Source organism: Carcharodon carcharias, chromosome 1, assembly GCF_017639515.1.
Source record: "Carcharodon carcharias isolate sCarCar2 chromosome 1, sCarCar2.pri, whole genome shotgun sequence".
NCBI lineage: Eukaryota > Metazoa > Chordata > Chondrichthyes > Lamniformes > Lamnidae > Carcharodon > Carcharodon carcharias.
Genome location: NC_054467.1, coordinates 6739876 through 6762174, shown reverse-complemented (window position 1 = coordinate 6762174; position 22299 = coordinate 6739876). Strand labels below are relative to the sequence as shown.

Genomic DNA, 22299 nt, shown 5'->3' with positions numbered 1-22299 from the left:
TTGATTAATTTAGTCTAGCTGTTTGCTTTTGTAGGTCAATCTGGTGATGGGAGACTGGTCTCCTTCGGCCACACCTTGTTGGTATCTCGTTGGGTATGAGGATCTTAGGAAATAGGAGCAGGAGTAATCCTGCTCCACCATTCAACTAGATCATGGCTGATTTTCTGCCTGAATGCCATTTTCCCACACTATCCCCATATCTTTTGATAGATTTTTAGATATTAAAGATATCAATCTCTGTCTTGAATAGGCTCAATGACTGAGTCTCCGCAGCCCTCTGGGATAGAGAATTTGAAAGATTTACCACCCTCTGAATGAAAAATTTTCTCCTCATTTAGTAATTAAAGAAAGATTGATCATGTAAAGGTAGGCTTTTTTCAATAAAAGACAAGCTCAAAACTCTGCGCTAAATTGACACTCTTACCTATTTGGGACAAGAGATGCCTATAATTTTTAGGATAGGACAAAACAAATTGAAACCTCAGTACATGACGTAAGTAAATAATGCTTGGGCATTGTCCTGTCTGATTCTTCCCTGCAGAATAGCATAAAGGCGTGGCCTTTCTCCAATAGCGTGATATGTTGATAGGATGAGATGAAATAAGGTTGGAGCGGACACTTGTTGGACCGCATAACCTATTTCTGTGGCGTATACCTTCTGATCTTAAAATTTTAAAAAGTCCTTAGAAGCTAAGTAATCTCACTTAACTAGAAAGTTAGATGACTGTCATGTTAAATGTACAGGTTTACCTATGAAACAGTAGCATTTCTTACCTTGAGCACAGCTACTTAAGATTAAAATGCTTTATTATAAGTGTATATTGTATACTAATAGAATGGGTTTCCTATAAGTACACTCAAAGTTGGCAGGATTATCTTCATCTACAATGTAAAGGAGAGAGGCTGTAGAAATACTTTGTATATGAAGTACTCTGCAGTCTTTTTTTTAAAAGTTTTTTAATCGGTCCTCAATAGCAAGGAATGCAGTGAACAAAATCATTATCACATTCAATAATCATAATGTAGAAAAACATTTAAAAAATAGATTTAATCTGTCAAGAATGGAAAACACTTTAAACAGCACAGACCAAATTTAATTTAAGCCAGCTGTTTGGCTTTCAAGTTTATTGTGATTTAAATTTTGACCCAAATGTTGAATGTATGAAATAATTAAATTGTACAGTCTGGAGTGTTGACTTGAATCCAGGACATTTTGAGAGAACATTTTTTCCCCCAATGAGTAACATTTCAGGTACAGCACCTTAACAAAGACTCCTTGTAGCCCTCCTTCTGCAAAACTTGCTCAAAAAATGATCAAAACATGAAGTTATGGACACAGATTTCTTCTTAATGATTTCTCTTTTAAGTGGTTTACTTTAGATGACCTCATCCATAACTTCCATTAAACAAATTGCTCTATAGCACAAGGCTAAGATTGAGCACTGAAAGCCCTATTTTGGTTAGGGTGAAGCAACGTTATTGATGAAATTTTCAGTTGATGTGATAGGTAGCTGACGAATAGTTGGCATTAGGTATGGTCAATAGCCATTTGCAAAACCAAGACAGTGAAGTTCACTTGTATTTATTTCTGTTTTTCCAATGTGTTCACTTGAGTTTTCCAAACATTATTGTCACCACCTTATGCATTTCAGTGATATCTTGTCCATTTTAACTTGTGTTGATTTGTGAAGAAAAGAAAATTGGTTTATAAAAATCCAAAAATTGAAATCAATTTTTAACGTAATTCATGTGTAAAGGTTACAGGTTCAATTCCGGAGGCTATTTCATGCCCTGTTTTGCTACCTTCATTTGTAAGTTTAGTCTTCTGAGTTGAACCATTGAGTAGTGCATCTGCACAAAATAGTACAGCGTTTCACTTTAGACAGACCTTGTATTACTATGTTTCTGTCGACAATGGGGAGGGGTAAAACTATAGAATATATTTATTTTGACTTTGTATGATCTTGAATATGATCTTGAAAAATGTCCTGCAACTATTCAGCAGTAAATTAGTTGAGTGCTTTAGAGTCCCAGTGAAATTATCTTATTCCTGAAGATTGTTTATTTTGTCAAGCATTGGTTCAAAAATTGTATCAATTTTATTCTATTTGAATATCTGTAGGTTTGCCTAGAGCACAACCCATGTGACTCTCTTGGTTTTATGAATATTGCTTAGTTTTTTATTTTAAAGCATTTTAATTTATTTTCACAATGTCTTATTTGAATTTATCTTTATGTTGTAGATTTTTTAATTTAATTCTTTGTTTTGCAGATGAGGGCAGGAGTGCAGTTGACCTATCTGGTGGCGCACAGATAGTAGTTGACCACTTACAGACACTATGCAGTAATATTGATGCGGCCAATCAGAAGCTCTTGACTGTCTTTTGTGGCTTCCTGTTGAACTATAGCAATGATAATGGTAAACTAAAAAGAAAAATGTTTATAGTTTGCATACGTACTTGACATCTTAAAGCAAACTTAATTTATATTCAATAGTTAATATAACTCGATTGTTTTAAAATTCAGCATAAAACCATTGACCTTTGACATGAATGTTTTGTCTTGTCCTCTATTTCCCTACCTTTATCACCTTATTTTTGTAATCTATTGCTTTTTATCACTACAATAAGATCCTTGACTGGCATAAAAAAAATTATCCCAAAAGTTGATGCTTATTGGTCAAAGGAAAGGCCAATTTAATTTTAAGTTTTATAAGTTGCATTGGTTTGTTTAAAATAACCCCATCTTGTAGAGGGAAAAGAGGAGGGGAAAAAAACTTCCCACTTATGAATTCCAAACTATCTAATCAGTGTCCCTGAAATTATTCCATTTTGAACAGTCAAGAGGTTTTCTGCACAGTGTCAAGACGGTTATTCTCTCTCTTGCTATCTGCTTCTTCATCTTGTGTCAGTAATACTATTGCAGAGCATTATATTTGAAAATCATTTTATGTACTGATTTACGGTGATTACTGTATAATCAAAAGAATATTTTTCAATGCAATCTCATCATTGGCCTTATTTAGTTAGAGTTTTGGTGACTTATCTAAAATGGTATTTAGTTCCATTTGAATTTATCCCTTAGGCCCTTGAGAAATAAAAAGCAAAATAAGGTCGGGACATTTCCTAAAGTCCTGACCTTTGCAGAATTGCAGGGCATGTACATATTATAGTGTACTTTAATAAATCAAAGATACTTATGAATTTGTTGTATTTTTGTTTTAACTTTTCATCTGTTAGAAAGCAGTTGCAAGGCTTATTTCTGCTTCATAGGACCAGTGCAACAGCTAAGGCTAATAGAATTCAATCATGCCCACCAGCTGATCAGAGTTGGTAGCTATTTTTATTGGCTGACTGTACTTCAGTCAGCTTTGGTGGCACCTTGATTAAGCAAACAAAAGTGAATGTTAAATTTATTATGATAAAACCTGATTTTGTAGATTGCATTTTAGTTCGAGCCATTATGGAGGCATGTTGTGAACGTTTTCGCAAACTACATTGTATTAGGGGTTTGATACCCAATTAAAGGAATTAGGCTCTAAGTTATATTGACGTACCACAATTGTATTTAAGTATTGCTGAAAAAAGTGACATGTCTAAGCTTTTCGTCTTGCACTCATCAGGACACCCGCAAGAATACCAATATAAGGGGAGAACAACAATTTATACTGTATGTGAAGAGAGTGCTGATTGGTTGGCAAGTGGAGTTGCCATGGAGAAGGCATCAGTGATGGTGACTGACAGTTAACTGCTAAGCATTGTTTGAAATTTAAACCAGTCAGCTTGACCCTGATTCCTCTGGGCAATGCCTTGACCAATGAATCAGCGAATGCTGTCACTTACTTTGTGCTTATTTCAGCTAAACAAAATATGTACATGTTCTTTGTCTGCAAAGAACAGGGCCCTGTGCATTAATATATGGAGCTTGATGAAGCTAGTTAGCAGGTGAAGCTAGCTGTTTCACACTGCTACTATACAATAGCAACATGAGTGGTATTCACCACTAACATTCATGGGATGTGGGCAATAAATGCTGGCTGGCCAGCGAAGCTCACATCCCATGAATGTTTTTATATAAAAAAACAGCATGCTTCTGTCAAGCCAAAAAGACATTCTGCCTATCACACAAATGAGTAACATGGTATATGAATTTAAGTGCCAGTGTGATGCTAGGTATGTGGGCTGTATGTCCCAAAGACTGGCTGCCGGGGGATCATATCAAACAGCATCTCCCAGCTGCTGTTCGCAATGGGCAGGGTTCAGACCATACCAAACCAGCCCATGCTTAAAACTCAAAACAGTGTCCAACATTAGATGTGATTCTGCGATTGGGCATTTGCTAAATATAGTATGCTAAGAATTACGCTGATAACCAATTTGATTGCCAGTTGGGCTCTCAGTATGGTGCATTTACATGTTCTTGGAAGCTACATGTTTCCCAGAACTATCCACACCCCTAGCCAAGCTAATTCCATTTAGCTACGCACTGGCACTAACTGATTGTGGAAAGTTGTCCAGGTATGTTCGATACCAAAAAAAAAAACCAGGATAAATCCATTCTGGCCAATTCCACCCCGTCAGTCTACTCTCTAGCAAAATAGTGGAAGGTGTCCTCAATATATCAATAGTGAAATCAATCTCACTTCTCAGAAACAACTCGCTCACCAATGCTCAATTTGGTTACCACTAGGGCTACTCGGCTGTAGATCCCATTAGTCTTAGTCGAAAATGGACAAAAGAGGTGAACTCCATAAATGAGGTGAGAGTAATTGCCCTTGACATCAAAGCCGCATTTGACAGAGTTTGGCATCAAGGAGCTCTGGTAAAATTGAAGTCAGTGGAAAGTTGAGTCATACCTGGGTTGGAGGGTGGTTGTTGGAAGCCAATCATCTCAGTCTCAGCACATCACTGCAGGAGTTTCAGGAGAATGTCCAAGGCACAATAATCTTCAGCTACTTCGTCAATGACCTTCATCATAAGTTTGCTGATGATTGAACAGTGTTCAGGATCATTCGCAACTCCTCAGATACAGAAGCAGCCTATGCCTGTATGCACCTATACCTGGGCAACATTTTGAGGCTTGGCCTGATATAGGCAAGTACCATTGGCATCACACAAGTGCCAGGCAATGACTATCTCCAACAAGAGAGAATCTAACCATTGCCTCATTATTAAACATTGGTACCATTGGTGAAACCACCACCATCCACATCCCGATGATTACAATTGATCAGAAATTGAACCAGATATCCATATAAATATCGTGGCTACAAAAGCAGGTCAGAGGCTGGGAATTGTGCGGAGAGTAACTCGACCCCTGACTCCTCAAAGCCTGTCCACCATCAAAATGGCACAGGTATGTGATGGAATACTCCACTTGCCTGGATGAGTACAACTCCAACAACACCATCCTGGACAAAGCAGCCCACTTGTTCAGTACCCCATTGACCAACTCAAGCTTTCACTCCCTCCATCACTGGCACACAGTGACAGCAGTGTGTACCATCTATAAGATGTACCACAGCAGCTTTCCATGCTTCCTTCGACAGCACCTTTCAAACCCACAACCTGTACCGAAGGGCAGCATACACATGGGAGCACCATCACCTGCAAATTCTCCTCTAAGCCATGTAGCATTGTGAAGTGAAACCGTTCTGGAACTGCCTTCCAACAGCACTGGTATATCTACACCAGATGAACTACATTGGGTTCAAGAAGGCAGCTCACTATCACGTTCTCTAAGGCAATTGGAGATGGGCAATAAATGCTGGCCTTGCCAGTAATGCTCATGTCCTATAAATGGAGGGGAGGTGGGAGGCTACTTGTTCTTTGGTGGATTTCCTGTCAAATTACTTATTACTTGTTGAACCAAATAGTTGCATATGTGACATAAGTGTTGCATTTGGGATGCTTCTAAATGTAATAAATGCCAGATAGAAAAAATTTGCCCTTGGGAACCTATGCTGAATGATTCAAATTCTACTTGATTAACGTTAGAAATCCATTTGCTTTTAAGACAATTGAGTTTGTTAATATCCCATTGTTAATTAAACAAACTCAGGCATCAGAAAATGCTATTTAATATCCTCAATTCTAATTCTGTTCCTTTCAAATATAGGATCTGTTGGTTCTCTCAGCTAACACTGCAATAATCATAATTTGCTAATAATTAAACTAAAATATTCAAATTATTTTTTTTCCTGTTACTAGAATTTTACATCTACTTTTTGTTCCTGGCTTGAAATTGATCTTTGTAAGGGTTATTAACTGTTAATTGAAGATTTTGGTGTAGTAATTGGACCTTGATCTCCCAATTTCTGTCTGGGTCTTGGCTACGCTAGTTACCAACCTCAGCTCAGTATCAATCCACAGGCAACAATGTTTACACTACTTGGCTGCAGCCAGGAGAAAGCTTATGTTTATGCAAAAACCCTGTATGCAGTCACAGAATTGTAACTTCATTGTAAGTGCTTGAGGGAGTGTTTCTTTCTCAGCGTGCATATACATTTATACATCCATTTATACAGCTAGCATACGTGCACCATTTCATCTAGAAGTCTGCCCTGCACATTTCTCAAATATAAAGTTTTAAAAATGAACTTGCAGCCAATCCCTGATTTGAAATCTGGTTAATTGATATTGATTATTTTAATGTGTGTATGTGAAATTCCCCCTCCATTATTTTTAGCAAAAATATGAGCCACATAAAATAGGTGAACACCTTAGTTAAAACACTAGAGACATCCCATGCTAATATATTCTTTCATCTGTTGCTAATATTGCAGACTACTTTCAACCTTTGAAACAATTAACTAATAAAATTCATTACTATTCCAGAATTGATTGACAAAAGATTTTATAAAGCTATTTTTATAAGTGATTTGCAAACAGGTACTGTAGTTTGCCATTGAAGTTTGGTAGCACTTTCATCACTCAAGTATCTAGCTAGCTGTGTCCCTGTGGTCATTTATTCTGAGAGATTTATCCTTTTTCTCAGTTAAAATTACAAGTAGCACATCAACAAAAACAACAATTTATTTAACTAAATCAATTGAAGACTTGCATTTAGTCTATTGTAATAGCATTGGTATGGTCTCCAGGTTAAAGACCTTCAATATAAATGATGCCCATATCTTGTGTTTCTAATTTAGTCCTATAACCTGCTTTCCATGATATGCCGTGGAGTGCCAGTATAAATGGTTTCTTGTCCGTGCTACTTTATTTGACATCTTATAATTGCACTGACTTTGGCCTGAGGACTGATTCATATTGACTTGTGTAAGTATAAAAGATGGCTGGCTTGAAACTCATGTTCCCCTGTCTGGCATCCTTTTGCACTCTGTGTTGTGATATGTAATGCAGTTGATACCTAAAGCTGCATGTTAATAATGGTGAATACTGGAGAAAAAAAAATTGAGTAGTGATGACAGATCGTTACTGTGGATATCATAGCATAAAATTTGCTTATATACATGAAAGATCAAGCAAATACAGATAACCTACTCTGTAAATAGATGCCAGCACTTGTAAATATAAATTGAGAATGAGAAAATGTGAGACTTTTAATAGTGTATTTGTTTAACCATTGTAGATGCTTGTTTTTACCTAATATAAAGTGAAATTGATTTCAAAATGACTTAGGGCTGTTTTCATAACTTGTACTAAATTAGTCTTGCTTAAGTAGTTTGGACACAGAACAGCAGTTATTTAGCAAAATGACAGGCATACCAAATTACACAGCCAGGCTACACATCATAAAAAAATGCCATATCCACTTGCGTAACCAGCTTAATAGTATATTGTATTACATTTTCCATTTAAGATGCAAAAGTTTTATTGTTTTAATATATCTTCCACAATTTATTACCAAGTCCACTAGCACAATAATGAATGCTACAGGCATGCACCATCCTGCAACAGGACTTGGAGTAAGATTGGGAAATTGCATCTTGTATACTTATCCTTTTGAAGTTTGTGACTACTTGTCAGGGTTCCACTCCACATTCACTGATAGTGGCAGACCTTTGACATCTTATCAAAGTGACCATTTTTGTGAGACTTGACCATGAGTTTTAGCAGACTATTTGAGGACACTAAAGTATAACGCTTGCATACGCGCATACACCTTTCTAGGAGAGAGTCGGTGGGTTGCGACTTTTGGGAATTAGACTGATTTGCCCCCCCCCCCCCCCCACAGGAACACTTAAGTAGTTCTAGTCCCTGGGCACAAGTCCCCTATTAATATATTTTAATAAGTTGTTAACGTATGCCATTAAGTGATTTTTTTTTAAGTAATGGTGCTACTCCAAATCTTTAAAATTGGCCCTCATATGTTAATGTCTCTCCCAGAAAGTAACAGAAAATGGGCTGCAGCATTTATCATTCTATTGGTAGATTTATCTTCACTTCGAACAAACTAGCTCTTCCAACTTCAGTGTGTTTCATCCATTTTGGTTCAGTGCATTTACAAACTCTCCAACATATTAAGGCTGATAAATCCAGCATGGTTTAGCTGTTCAAATTCATCAAGTCTTTAATCATTTCAAGCAACTTAATCTCTCTCCTTTCAGTGCATTGCTTTCAGATGGTATATGTTTTGCCATCTTGTTACTTTTCTAACTGTTTGTTTATAATGTCAAGGGGTAGATTTTGTGTGTTGGTCTTTAAGAATTAAATGTTAACTTAATATTGATGTATTTTATTATTATTTTGCAGATTCCCTGCAGGCCCAGCTGATAAACATGGGAGTCATTCCTACTTTGGTTCAGTTATTAGGAATACATTCTCAGCATACAGCACTGACAGAAATGTGCTTGGTTGCATTTGGTAACCTAGCAGAGATAGGTAAGTAAGGATACATCTGGAGAACCAGTAGGCTTGTGACTGCTGAAAACTTCTGTTTTGAGGCAAAGTGTTCATATTTGATCTGATATCTTTTCAGTCTTCCAAAATGCCCTTCTTGCAATTTGCTTTGTTTCCATCATTTTAGGGGCAGTTTAGAGGGGACTTCAGACTTGTTTTTGAAACAAGTTTACAGGGTTTTTATTTAATTATTTGTAAGTGATCCATCAGTTGCAGAGTTCTTGTACTGTTGTTTAGGTGCATAATTAGAGATATGTTCAAAGTGTAATTTACAAAAACACTTTGCATTCAGCAAAGTGACTTTTGTCATTTAATTTTCATTATTAACGTAGGGCAAAAATGTAATCAAATAATAAAACTGAAACACTATCTTAAAGGATGGTCTATCCTTGTTAATGTATTTTTTTACATTTTTAATTGCCTTTTGTTTCAATATATTTCTAAATTTTAATTTAATAGAGTCCAGTAAAGAGCAGTTTGCATCAACTAAGATTGCAGATGAACTTGTAAAACTCTTCAAAAAGCAAACTGAACATGAGAAGAAAGAGATGATTTTTGAAGTCCTCGCTCCATTGGCAGAACATGGTGCGTACTATTTTAATTCATGAGAACGTTATTGGTGACACATTCTTTTTAAAAGTATAACCATTAATTTATATTCGTTATTTAACAGCCATTATTAGGTATTACTGTGGTGCTGTTAATTCTAACATATTGGCTTCTTGCTGTCTAAGGCACGCCCCAGTGTAAGTCTCATGATCAAATTTTTCCAGTAACAGTGGAGACCCACTTCTTCACAACTCTGAATACTTCCATTGTTACCTACCTTAAGTGGAACAATAGTCCTGATTTTGATGTCCTGATCCCAGAATGCACATCCAACCTCCCAGAATGAAAATCCAACCCAAAGTCTTCACTGAACCATGTATAAGTGCTGTTAGTCAAACTATTGTATAATTTACTTTTACAAAAATTATCTTTAATTATGGTTGTGCACTTTTTCATTTGTTGGAATTTGTCAGATTAAAAATCATAGTTCAGCATTTTGTTTGCTGATTTGTTGAACTGATTTATCTACATTTTTGAGTATCCTCGAAAACAAATATGACACACTAAGTGATTGGCATCTAAGGTTCACTTCCGAGACTTGGGATTTGGTGATTCAAGCATCTTGCTGTATGTGATGATCTCTCCCAGCCTTTTCAACCCCTTAGATGTTCTCTGCCCAATGTTTCAACTGAAAAGGTTAATTATATTGGCATCTGTCTTTATAAGGGTCAGGACATGATTTCCATTTGTCCCAATTAATTGTGATTCTTGGTGCCATTTATATGAAAAGTTAAAGATGTGACCAAGATGAGCATTTGTAACTAGGTCATCATTGGAAATGTAAATATTTTTTATATTAATTGAGATAGCCAGCTCATAACCAGGGTTCAAAGCTAGGACTTTCTAATAGTACGGGCTGCATTTATTAAGCCATGGAATCACTTGAGATTTTTATTAAGATTCCGTAGACAGACTCTGTCCTGTTGCATGATCCTTAAGAACTTGTATCTTAGCAGTATGTTTTTTGATGGTTCCCTAATGAAAAAGTTGTATGTTTGGAAGATCCTCCTGAAATAAATAGGAATTGGTATGTGGTGGTGGTGTGTTACAGTTCACGTGGAGTCAGAGTTGCTGTGACAAAATGCATTTTTGCATGTTATTGTAATCTGGAGCTATGGATAATGATGGTGGAGGATCCAACATCCATCACATGGCTGACCTGGAATATCTCCCTCCCTCTGTCTGCCGTTGGTGTGTGTTAAGCTTTTCAAGTTGATGCTCAACTTGCTTGGCCGTGTTATGAATGTAGCTTCCTTGGCCATCAGGTTCTGGAGTGGGACTAAAGCCCAGAGCTTCTGGCTCAGAGGCAGGGATGCTACCCACTAGGCCACATGGTTGGTGGGGGGGTGGTGGGGGAGAGAGGTTGGAATTTATCTTATCCTTCAGACCTGATGAACCACCCCACTGTATTTAGAAAACTACCTGTGCCATACTGGAAAGAATAAAGCAACTTGTACATTAATGAAAATTATTGAACAAATGAAATGGAAGATAATCAAACATGCTGACTGGCCTGATTTATTGCAGGAGCCACAAGTAGCTTGTTTTTTTTTTAACTCACCTTACGAGATGTGAGCTTCACTGGCTAGGCCAGCATTTATTGTCCATTCCTAATTGCCCTTGAGAAGGTGGTGGTGAGCTGCTGCCTTGAACCCCTGAAGTCCCTGTGGTGTAGGTACACCCACAGTCCTATTAGGGAAGGTGTTCCAGGATTTTGACCCAGTGACAGCGAAGGAATGGCAATTATATTTCCAAGTCAGGATGGTGAGTGGTTTGTAGGGGAGTTTTCAGGTGATGTTCCCATGTACCTGGTGCCCATGTCCTTCTAGATAGTAGCAGTTGTGGGCTTGGAAGGTGCTGCCTAAGGAGCCTTGCTGAGTTTCTGCAGTGCATCTTGTAGATGGTACACATTTCTGCCACTGTTCATCAGTGGTGGAGGGAGTGAATGTTTGTGGAAGAGGTGCCAATCAAGCAGCCTGCTTTGTCCTTGATGTTGTCGAGCTTCTTGAGATATTTTTGGAGCTGCACCCATCCAGGCAAGTGGAGAGTATTCCATCACATTCTTGATTTATGATTTGTAGATGGTGAATAGGCTTTGGGGAGTCAGCAAGCGAGTTACTTGCTGCAGGATTGCTAGCCTCTGACATGCTCTTGTAACCACAGTATTTATATGGCTAGTCCAGTTCAGTTTCTAGTCAATGGTAACCCCCCCAGGATGTTGATAGTGGGGGATTCAGCGACGGTAATGCCATTGAATGTCAAGGGGTTAGACTCTTGTTGACAATGGCCATTGTCAAGTACCAGTCATGCCACACAAGCTGGATATTGTCCAGGTCTTGCTGCATTTAAGCATCAACTGCTTCAGTATCTGAGGAGTCGTGAATTGTGTAACCATCAGCGACCATCCCCATTTCTGACCTTATGATGAAAGGTCATTGATGAAGCAGCTGAAGATGGTTGGGCCTAGGACCTGATGAGCTCCTGCAGTGATGTCCTGTAACTGAGATGATTGACCTCCAACAACCACAACCATCCTCCTTTGTGCTAGGTATGACTCCAACCAGCAGAGTTTTCCCTCAAATTCCATTGATTCCAATTTTTTTTGCCAGGGCTTCTTGATGCCACATGTGGTTGAATGCTACCTTGATGTCAAGAGCAGTCACTCACCTCATCTCTGGAGTTCAACTCTATTTTTTGTCCATGTTTGAACCAAGGCTGTAATGAGATCAGAAGCTGAGTAATCCTGAAGGAACCCAAACTGAGTGTTAGTGAGCAGGTTATTGCTAAGCAAGTGCTGCTTGATAGCACTGTTGATGACCCCTTCCATCACTTTACTGATTGAGAGCAGACTGATGGGGTGGTAATTGGCCAGGTTGGATTTGTCCTGTTTTTTATGTGCAGGACATACTTGGGCAATTTTCCACATTGCTGTGTAGATGCCAGTGTTGTAGCTATACTGGAACAGCTTGGCCAGGAGCATGGCAAGTTCTGGAGCACCAGTCTTCAACACTACTGCTGGAATATTGTCAGGCCCCATAGGCCTTTGCAGTATCCAGTGCCTTCAACCATTTCATGATATCACGTGGAGTGAATCAAATTGGCTGAAGACTGGCATCTATGATGCTGGGGGCCTCCGTAGGAGGCCGCAATGGATCATCCACTCAGGACTTCTGGCTGAAGATTGTTTCAGCCTTATCTTTTGCACTGATGTGCTGGGCTCCCCCATTATTAAGGATGGGGATATTTGTGGAGCCGTCTCCTCCGTGAATTTTTTAATTGTCCACCACCATTCACGACTGAATGTGGCAGGGCTGCAGAGCTCAGATCTGATCCGTTGGTTGTGAAATCACTTAACTCTATCACTTGCTGCTTATGCTGTTTGGTACACAAGTAGTCCTGTGTTACAGCTTCAAGTTGACGCCTCATTTTTAGGTATGCCTGGCGCTGCTCCTGTGCTCTTTATTGAACCAGGGTTGATCCCGTAGCTTGGTAATGGTAGAGTGGGGGATATGCTGAGCCTTGTGGTTACAGATTGTAGTCAAGTACAATTCTGCTGCTGCTGATGGCCAACAGCACCTCATGGACGCCCAGTCTTGAGTTGCTAGATCTGTTCGAAATCTATCCCATTTAGCACAGTGGTAGTGCCACACAACACGATGGAGGGTGTCTCCACAAGGACTCTGCGGTGGTCACTCCTACTGTTACTGTCATGGACAGATGCATCTGCAGCAGGCAGATTGGTAAGGATGAGATCAAGTATTTCTTTGCCCCTTCTTAGTTCCCTCACCACCTGCTGCAGACCCAGTCTAGCAGCTATCTCCTTTAGAACTTGTCCAGCTTAATCTGTGGTGGTGCTACTGAGCCATTCTTGGCGATAGACATTGACGTTCCCTAACCAGAGTACATGCTGCACCCTTGCCACCTTCTGTCCTTCCTCCAAGTGGTGTTCAACATGGAGTAGTACTAATTCATCAGCTGGTGGGGAGGTGGTGGTGGTACGTGGTAATCAGGAGGCTACCTTGCCCTTGTTTGACCAGATGCCATGCAACTTCATGGGGGCCAGGGTCAATGTTGAGGACTCCCAGGGCAGCTCCCTCCTGATTGTATACCACTGTGCTGCCATCTTGGGCTGTGTCAAACTGATGCTTGACTAGTCTGTGAGACATCTCCCTCAATTTTGGCACAAACCCTAGATGTTCGTAAGGAGGCCTTTGCAGGGTTGGCAGGGCTGTTTTTGCCATTGTTGTTTCTGGTGTCTAGGTCGAGGCTGGGTGGTCCATCTGGTTTCTTTCCTTTTTATTTACTTTTTAGCAGTTTCAAACAGCTAAGTGGCTTGCTAGGCCATTTCAGAGGGCATTTAAGAGTCAACCACATTACTACAGATCTGGAATCACATGAAGGCTAAGCGACGTCCCTAAAGAGCATTAGGAACCAGATGGGTTTTATGACAATGTTTTCATGGCCATCATTAGACTTAATTCTAGATTTTTATTAGACTCAAATTTCACCACCTGCTGTGGTGGGATTCAAACTTGGGTCACCATTAAATCCATTACCCTGGGACTCTGGATATCCAGTCCAGTGACAATACCACTACATCACCACCGCCTCCTATCAGTTTGTTCAGGGGTTCACCTTGGATGCTAAACGTTCCAAGGCATCAGTTGGCCAGAAGACATTCACTCCCCTCAAATTTCCTCCCATAACCAGCACTGCCAAGACTAGAAATAATAGAGATAAAAACAAAATACTGCGGATGCTGGAAATCCAAAACAAAAACAGAAATACCTGGAAAAACTCAGGTCTGGTAGCATCGGCGGAGAAGAACAAAGTTGAAGTTTCAAGTTCTCATGACCCTTCAACAGAACTAAGAAAAATTTCACCCCTCTCCTACTTTGTTCTTCTCCGTCGATGCTGCCAGACCGGCTGAGTTTTTCCAGGTATTTCTGTTTTTGTACTAGAAATAATACCTTCATTCAGCTGATGTAAAGAGAAAGGTCTGGCTACAACATTACAGGTGTGCTCCTTTCATCAGAACTGTAGCCTGAAAAATAAACAAGCATTTCAGTATGAGAAATGGAATTCTGCTTTTTTGCCTGTGTTTGGACCTGTAATGAGTTCAGGAACTGAGTAGCCCTGGTGGAACCCAAACTGCGCATCGGTGAGCAGATTATTGCTGTGTAAGTGCCACTTGATAACACTATCGATAACACCTTTCATCACTTTGCAGGCGATTGAGGGGAGACTGATGAGATGGTAATTGGCTGGATTAGATTTGTCTTTTTTTTGGGGAGTTAGGGTTTTGTGCAGCAGAGTTTTGAATAGCCTCAAGTTTGTGAAGGATGGAACATGGGAGACTGGCCAGGAATATATTGGAAAAATCAGGCCTAGACATAAGAGGTATGGATTAGGGTTTCAGCTCTGGATAAACTGAGCCAGGATAGAAGTCGGGCAATCTTACATAGGCGGAAATAGGCAGTCTTAATGATGGTGCAATAGGAAACTAATCTACCTCTCATATAATACCAAGGTTGCAAACAGTCTAGTTTCAGTTAATTGCTAGGGAGAGGGATGAAGTTGGTGGTAAGGGAACGGAGTTTGTGATGGGGACTGAAAACGATGCTTTCTGCCTTCCCAATATTTAATAACCCTACATGGATAATACTTTGTGGGAAAAACTGCTGATCTATTGGGCAAAGAGCAGATCAGTGGGGCTTATTGGGTAATTGTTTCAAAGAGCCAGCACAGACAGTGGGTCAGATGACTATTCTATATGATTTTACATCATGAAAACCTGCTGCTGTGTAGAAAATAGAGCTAAGATCTGAACTTACTGAAGTCTGTTGAGAGCAGAGAGTGTTAGAACATTCAGCAAAAAAGACATGGTTCTTGAAGCTTCATTTTGACCTTTGTTGGAACAGCCTGGAAGATCAAAAAGGAAGAGATCAATTTGTGTGTTTGGCAAGCTGCAGGAAGGTCAGCAACATTTGCAAATTAAATGAAGATGTACACCAAAGCTTTCAATTAATCTGTGTTCTGTCTCTCCCATGTACAGCAGATTGCACAGTGAACAACTCATGCAGTCTGTTATGTCTGCAAAAATAGATTTATTGGTCATTTGCCTGATCACTGATTTTGTGTACAAAATAGCTGCCCTTTTTTGCTTACCTAAGTCATATATAATTCACTGTGTGAAGCTTTTAAATATTAAGGCATGTTATAAATGCACATCTTTATATTTTTCCCTCAAATGTAATTAACTTAGTAATGCAAATGTGAAGTAAAAGAAACTGGTTAATTTTTGCAGAATGATTAAACATGTGCTTGTATGAAAGACTCTGTTAAATCTGCAGTATAGTTGACAACTGTGCTGACTGCTTCAGTTAAGACTCTAAAGGAGAATTTAATGTGCAATTTCATCCAAGCCTCTGAATGAACCAGAAATTCATCAGCATTTCTGTAGCTAGTACCTGATTTCCAAAATGTGACCAGTGCAACTGCCTATCCTGATTTGCTGATTTGGATTTTCTTAAATCTGTGGTTCTTCATTGTTGTAAACTGACAGTTTTTCAGTTCTGAGAAAATTGATGCAAAGCCTGTTGCCATAGAAATAATGTAATCCAAGCGTGGGACTTGCTATTTTTGCTAATGAATGAGAATAGATAATTTCCATTTTTTAACAAAAGCATCGTTTAGCAAAATATTATTTAATCCGAAGTTTTTGCATACAAACCTGACCCCACAAAGCTCCATTTTACATCACCAGAAAAGAAAGGCATCACTTCTCTTATCTGATCATATCTCTCAGATCCATGCTTTATCCTTCACATGGAATAATGGGCCCATATGCAATTATTGTTAGGTGAGTAAATCCTGTTGCACTTAAGAATCTGCAAACAGTAAACAGTTAAATGATCAGTTTTTGGTGATATTGGAGATTGAAAAAAGAGTATTGGCCAGGACACCTGGAGAACTAACACCCTGCTGAATGACTACATCAGGTGGAAGTAGTTTGTCTCATCTGAAGAGAATTTTTTTTACAGTGCAGTACTGCACTGCAGTGTCAAGCCCTAGATTAGGGCTTGAATTACCTTGAGACAGCAAGAGGGCAGTCAGGTAAGAGGTTATAACCGGAAAAGATGCAAATAGACTTGGAACAGAGGGCGAGCACAAAATGCTGAATATTCTGAATGGTTATTTCCTCCAGCTATTGACTAGAGAAGATGTGAGGAAGGTGCCCTTTCCAAACTGAGATAACCAAAATAAAATCAATCACTTTGACATAAATCAGGCCACCCCTTAAACTGTGTTCAAGCACATTCAAGAGCTGGAGGCAGCACTGAACCACAACAAAGCTAATTACTAGTGTCCAGAGCTGTGAGGAAACAAGTTGAGAGGCATGAGCTTTTCAGCCTACATAAGAGATGTTGGAGAACTAACCTTGGAGGCAGTTAACGGAACTGAAAAAAATTACTTTCTTAAATTGAGAGTAGAGTAAAAAGACACAGGCTTAAACTAGTAAAAGATAAATTTAGAGCTGATATCAGGAAATGTAACTCATTTTGAGTACAAACACGTTTCCATCTGTTCCTATTCAGATGAAGTTACATTGTTTCATAGTTTGCCATTGTGAGATTTGAACTCTTGATCTTGGGGTTACAAACCCAGTACCATAACCACTTGGCTATTTAGGTCAAGCCAATATCAGGAAATGTATACTTGCAGGTATAGTTGGATGCTGCATTGGGCTGGGGCAAAGAAGGGAGCTTGAGTATCTTTCTGGATAAATTACATTAGATGGGTTAAAATGACCTACCCTCGTACATCATTCTCTTGTAATCTCTGAACTAACTCATGCTGGCATCAGCGATAAAGCGAATTTATCATTGTTTGGAAAAGGAAAAAAAAATCAAATGTGGCACATTACCTAACATTAAAGGGAATTTTAATATTAAGAAATACTTAAGCCATTTTTTAAAAATAAACACTACTTACATATCTTAAAAGACTGCTCTCGTCTGTCACCAAAATATTGTAGAATTTAATTCATCTTCCTTACCATCAATGTTAAGTAAAAATGCTCAGCGTCAAGTCATTTGGGGGGGGAAAAATTAGAAAGTAAATAGCTGAAGATATTTGCTTGGCAGGTGTTTTAACTGGGAGTGAAGGCAGATTAAAGTTGAAATAATGTGCGAGAAGATATACTTAGAACTTCATCTCAGTCAAATCACTGTTGCTGAAAACTGAGTGGGGATTATTTTAAAAATTGCTTCCTTTTCACTGACATTCTGGTGCATGTCATAGATACTGCAGGGTTTCTAAAGCCAGCAGGCACCAGAACTACCTTTCTGCAAATCTTTTCCATTCAATCTCTTAGAATGCACCTGAAAATTGAAATGTATAGTAAAATGAAAGCAATTTTAAGTGAACTGCTAGTTTCAGTAATAGCCATTTGATAAAAATAACGGTCTCATTTCTCAATTATTTCAACTTTAAATTTCTAATGTCCTTCTTTCCATTTCTTAAACCTCTGTCAATTAAAGGCATTCAGCTATTCACTTTCCTCTCTTGCAGGTGCTGAGACACTTAGGGACTCTCCTGGGAATTTGCAATAAGACCTCATGTCCATTGTTAAGGCTGCACTGGCAGTGGGTGGTATTGCCCTTTTAAGTGGATAAAAAAGAACTTTGAATCCTAAAGACACAGAAATTAATGGTAGTGGGGTAGTGTTGTTTCCATTGCCACTAACACTTGCTTTGATGCTGTGACTGAACATGAAAGGTAGATAGTTATTATATTGAAGTGAAGCTTGCATTTTCAATTATTGATGAATAGTTTTCCATTCTACATTTAGAAGCAAACAATGGCAGAACCCTTGAGCTGAAGATGATTTAGTGGCCCAAAACTGAGGAGGATCTAAAAACTATCATGAGATTTGAAATCCCTGCTTTCCAGAGCTATAAGTTAACATGTGTTTCTTTGTTTTATGGTTCAGATGTCATCAAACTACAGCTGGTTGATGCAGGATTAGTAGACTGTCTGCTGGAACTTGTCCAAGAGACTGTGGACAGTAATAAAGAAGATGATATCTCTGAGCTTAAAACAGCTTCTGATCTCATGGTATTACTGCTTTTGGGTGGTGAGTTTGATTCATCAGTTTATTATAAACAGTTGCACTTTGTCAATAAGCTATGTCTGTTAAATAACTTGGATTTCAATGTCTTATTTTGTTGCGAAGTGAGGATTGCGAAGAGCAGAAGATTCTGTTTCACTTCTCCCATACACTGAAGAATCTATTGTAACATTTTTGTATTGTTCGTTTGGAAAGTATTTATTTGGAAATTGACCCAGGTAATCCTGGGGCATATGGCATGATTTTTACATCGGTCATTGAATGGAAAAGACAATGTGAAGTATGAACAAAAGGTAAAAATCATAAGCTTTACAGTGGATCACTTGCTAGCAAAATAAAGTGGTATTTTCACAGTCCATGATCCAGTGTAGGATTTACCTACCTACAGCACATTACGTCAAATTACACTGATCTGGCATTTATATCTAGGTAAAAGTGCTGTTGGGGGTGGGTTTAACTAGATTGGCAGGGGGGTGGGAATCTGAGGGAAAATTCAGAGCAGCATGGAGAAAAACTGGCAGTGGGAATTAGAGAAGTATTAACTGGTAAGGACCATATCAGGGTAGTAGCAAGGTAAATAGAGTACTTGGAGAGTTTGATAGAATTAGAGCAGGCATTAGTAAATCATTAACACAAAATGGGGAGCAAGCTCGAAAACATTGCGAGCCAGTGCACTTGCTCTTTGCTATTCCACCGCCGAATACACCTGCCCTGCATGGGAAAGATCTACTCATGCTAAGAAGATGGATGCCATTCTGAATGCAAGCTGCCGACTTATCACAGGTTGTTTAAAACCAAGAAACACCAACAGCTTATATATCCAGGTGGGTATCGCTCCCCCGATACAAGAAGAACGGTAGCCAGCGAGAAAGAGCGACTCCGTCAAACATCAGACGAGAGGCTTCCTCTACATGGTCATACACCCAGCTGCCTAAAGTCAAGGAAGAGCTTCATGAACAGTGTTGCTCCATTACAATCAACCCCATCTGAAGCCCGCGTCGCCTTGTGGAAAGACCGGCTCGCCAGTCTTGGAAATTCTACCGGATGAAAGCCTTTTCCCCCGGAGCTAATTGCAACTGAGCAACCTGGAAGTGCCTTAACAGACTTGGGACTGGTGTAGGTCGTTCAATGGTGTCACTAAGCAAATGGGGATATACAACCAGCCCAACAACTTGTGAATGTGGAACTGAGCCACAGACTATGCAACGTCTCCTGCATTGCCTATAGCTAGAGGAACCCTGCACTGTTGCAGATCTTGCCGAATTCAACAACAAGGCGCAAAAATGTGTCCAGTTCTGGCTGGGCCATGAATAGACTGTCTGTGGACACGATAAGAAGTAGTAAATCATTGGATGGGGTCAGAGTAAGGGGTAAAGTAACCCTGATTTAGCCTTTTTTTTAAGGATGCATGTATGTGAATGCATGGAGTGTGGTTATTATGGTTGTTGAATCACAGGCACATGTTAACAAGTGGAATTATGATACTGCTATAATAGAGACCTGGCTCAAAGAAGGGCAGGATTAGTGTTAACCATTCCTGGGTACAAGGTATTTAGGAGATACAGGAAAGGAAGAAAAGTGGGGGGGGTGGGTGTGGAGTAGTAGTATTGATTTAAAGATGGCATTACTGTACTGGAGAGGGGATGTTCGAGTTTGGTCAAGGGTGGAAGCTCTCTGGCTAGAGGTAGGTAATGTTAAAAGGTATGTGACATTTAGGAAGGACAGGAAGCTAGGAAAAAGTGGAGGGTTGGCTCTGTTAATTAATGATGGTATTGGCACATTAGAGGGGTATGACCTAGGTTCAGGAAACCAGGATGTCAAAGCAGGTTGGATTGAGACAAGAAACGATATAAGGCAAGAAGTCACTTGTGGGAGTGGTGTACAGGCCGCCTAATTGTAACTACATGGTAGGACAGAGTATAAAGGAATAAGTAATGGGAGCTTGTCAGAAAGGTACAGCGATAATCATGGGGGATTTTAATCTACAGAGACTGGAAAAATCAGGTGGGCAAAGGTATCCTGGATGAGGAGTTCATAGAATGTTTTCAGAATAGTTTCTTCAAACAGCACATTCTGGAGCCAACCAGATATAGCTGGCTATACTGGACCTGAAACTGTGTAACGAGATTAGATTAATTGATAACCTCCTAGCAAAGGCACCCCGAGGTAGCTGAAATCATAATATGATTGAATGTTACATTCAGTTTGAGGGACAGAAGAGTGGGTCCAAAACTATTTTAAACTTAAATAAGGAAGTTATGAGTGCATGAAAGCAGAGCTAGCTAGAGTGAATTGGCAAATGAGGTTAAGGGATAAGGTCCATAGAGGTGCAGTGGCAGACTTTTTCAAAGGGATATTTCAGAATACACAGAATAGACACATTCCAATGAGAAAGAAAACTTCTAAGGGGAGAACCCACCATCTGTGGCTAACTAAAAATGTGAGACAGTATCCAGCTTAAAGAAAAAGCATATAATTGCGCAAAGATGGGTGGCAGATCAGAAGATTGGTCAGAATATGAAGAGTAGCAAAGAATGACAAAAAGATTAAGGAGGAAAAAATTTAGTCTACAAGAGAGAGCTAGCTGGAAATATCAAGACGGATAGAGTTTCCATAGATATTTTTTAAAAAGAGTTAACAAAATGAACATTAATTCCCCAGACTCACTTTCTTTAGGAACAATAATGGAAAGTAAGGAGATGGCAGATAAATTGAACAGTTATTTTACATCAGTTTTCACTATACAGGATAGAAGTAATGTTCCAGAAATAGCTGTATATCAGGAAATGGAAGGGAGGGAGGAACTCAGGAAAATTACAATCACCAGAGAGGTGGTATTGAGCAAATTGCTGGAGACGTGGGCTGACAAATCCCTGAATCCAGATGGATTTCATCCTAGGGTTTTGAAAGAAGTTGCTAGTGAAATAGTTGATGCGTTGGTTTTAATTTTCCAAAATTCCTTAAATTCGGGGAAGGTACCATTAGATTAGAAAATAACAAATGTAACTCCTTTATTCAAAAAGGGAAGGAGACAGAAAGCAAGAAATGATTGGCAAGTTAACTTAATATCTGTCATAGGGAAAATGTTAGCTATTACTAAAGAAGTTATAGCAGGGCACTTAAAGTTTAAAGCAACCAGGCAGAGTCAACATGGTTTCGTGAAAGGGAAATCATGTTCAACCAATTTATTGGAGTGCTTTGAAGGAGTGCTGTGGATAAAGAGAAACTGGTGGATGTACTGTACTTAGATTTCCAGAAGGTGTTTGATAGGGAGCCACATCAAAGGTTATTGCAGAAAATAAAAGGTCATGGTGTAGGGGATAGTATATTGGCATGGATAGAAGATAGCTAGCTAATAGGAGACAGAGGGTAGCCATAAATGTGTCTCTTTTTGATTGGCAAGATGTAACAAGTGGTGTGCCACAGGCATCGTTGCTGGGGTCTCAACTTTTTACAATTTATATAAATGACTTGGACAAAGGGACAGATGGTATGGTTGCTAAATTTGCTGACAACACAAATATAGGTAGGAATGTAAGTTGTGAAGAGAATGTAAGGAGGATATGAAGTAATATAGGTTAAATGTGTGGGCAAAGACCTGGCAGATGGAGTATGATATAGGCAAATGTAACATTGTCCATTTTGGCAGAAAGAATAAAAAAGATTCATTATTTAAATGGTGAGAGATTGCAGAGC

The 22299-nt window shown here is 39.1% G+C and overlaps 1 protein-coding gene across 2 annotated transcripts in view; it reads left to right on the top strand.

The window, feature by feature from the left end:
- Positions 1-22299, top strand: part of rap1gds1 (RAP1, GTP-GDP dissociation stimulator 1) — an 84057-nt gene that overhangs the window by 35957 nt on the left and 25801 nt on the right. The window contains exons 5-8 of one of the 2 annotated variants that reach the window (XM_041192497.1): positions 2273-2419; positions 8715-8843; positions 9321-9446; positions 18466-18609. In XM_041192497.1, the coding sequence (XP_041048431.1) occupies positions 2273-2419; positions 8715-8843; positions 9321-9446; positions 18466-18609 (546 nt within the window). The remainder of the gene's footprint in view (positions 1-2272; positions 2420-8714; positions 8844-9320; positions 9447-18465; positions 18610-22299) is intronic. The other variant, XM_041192506.1, reaches the window with a different exon arrangement.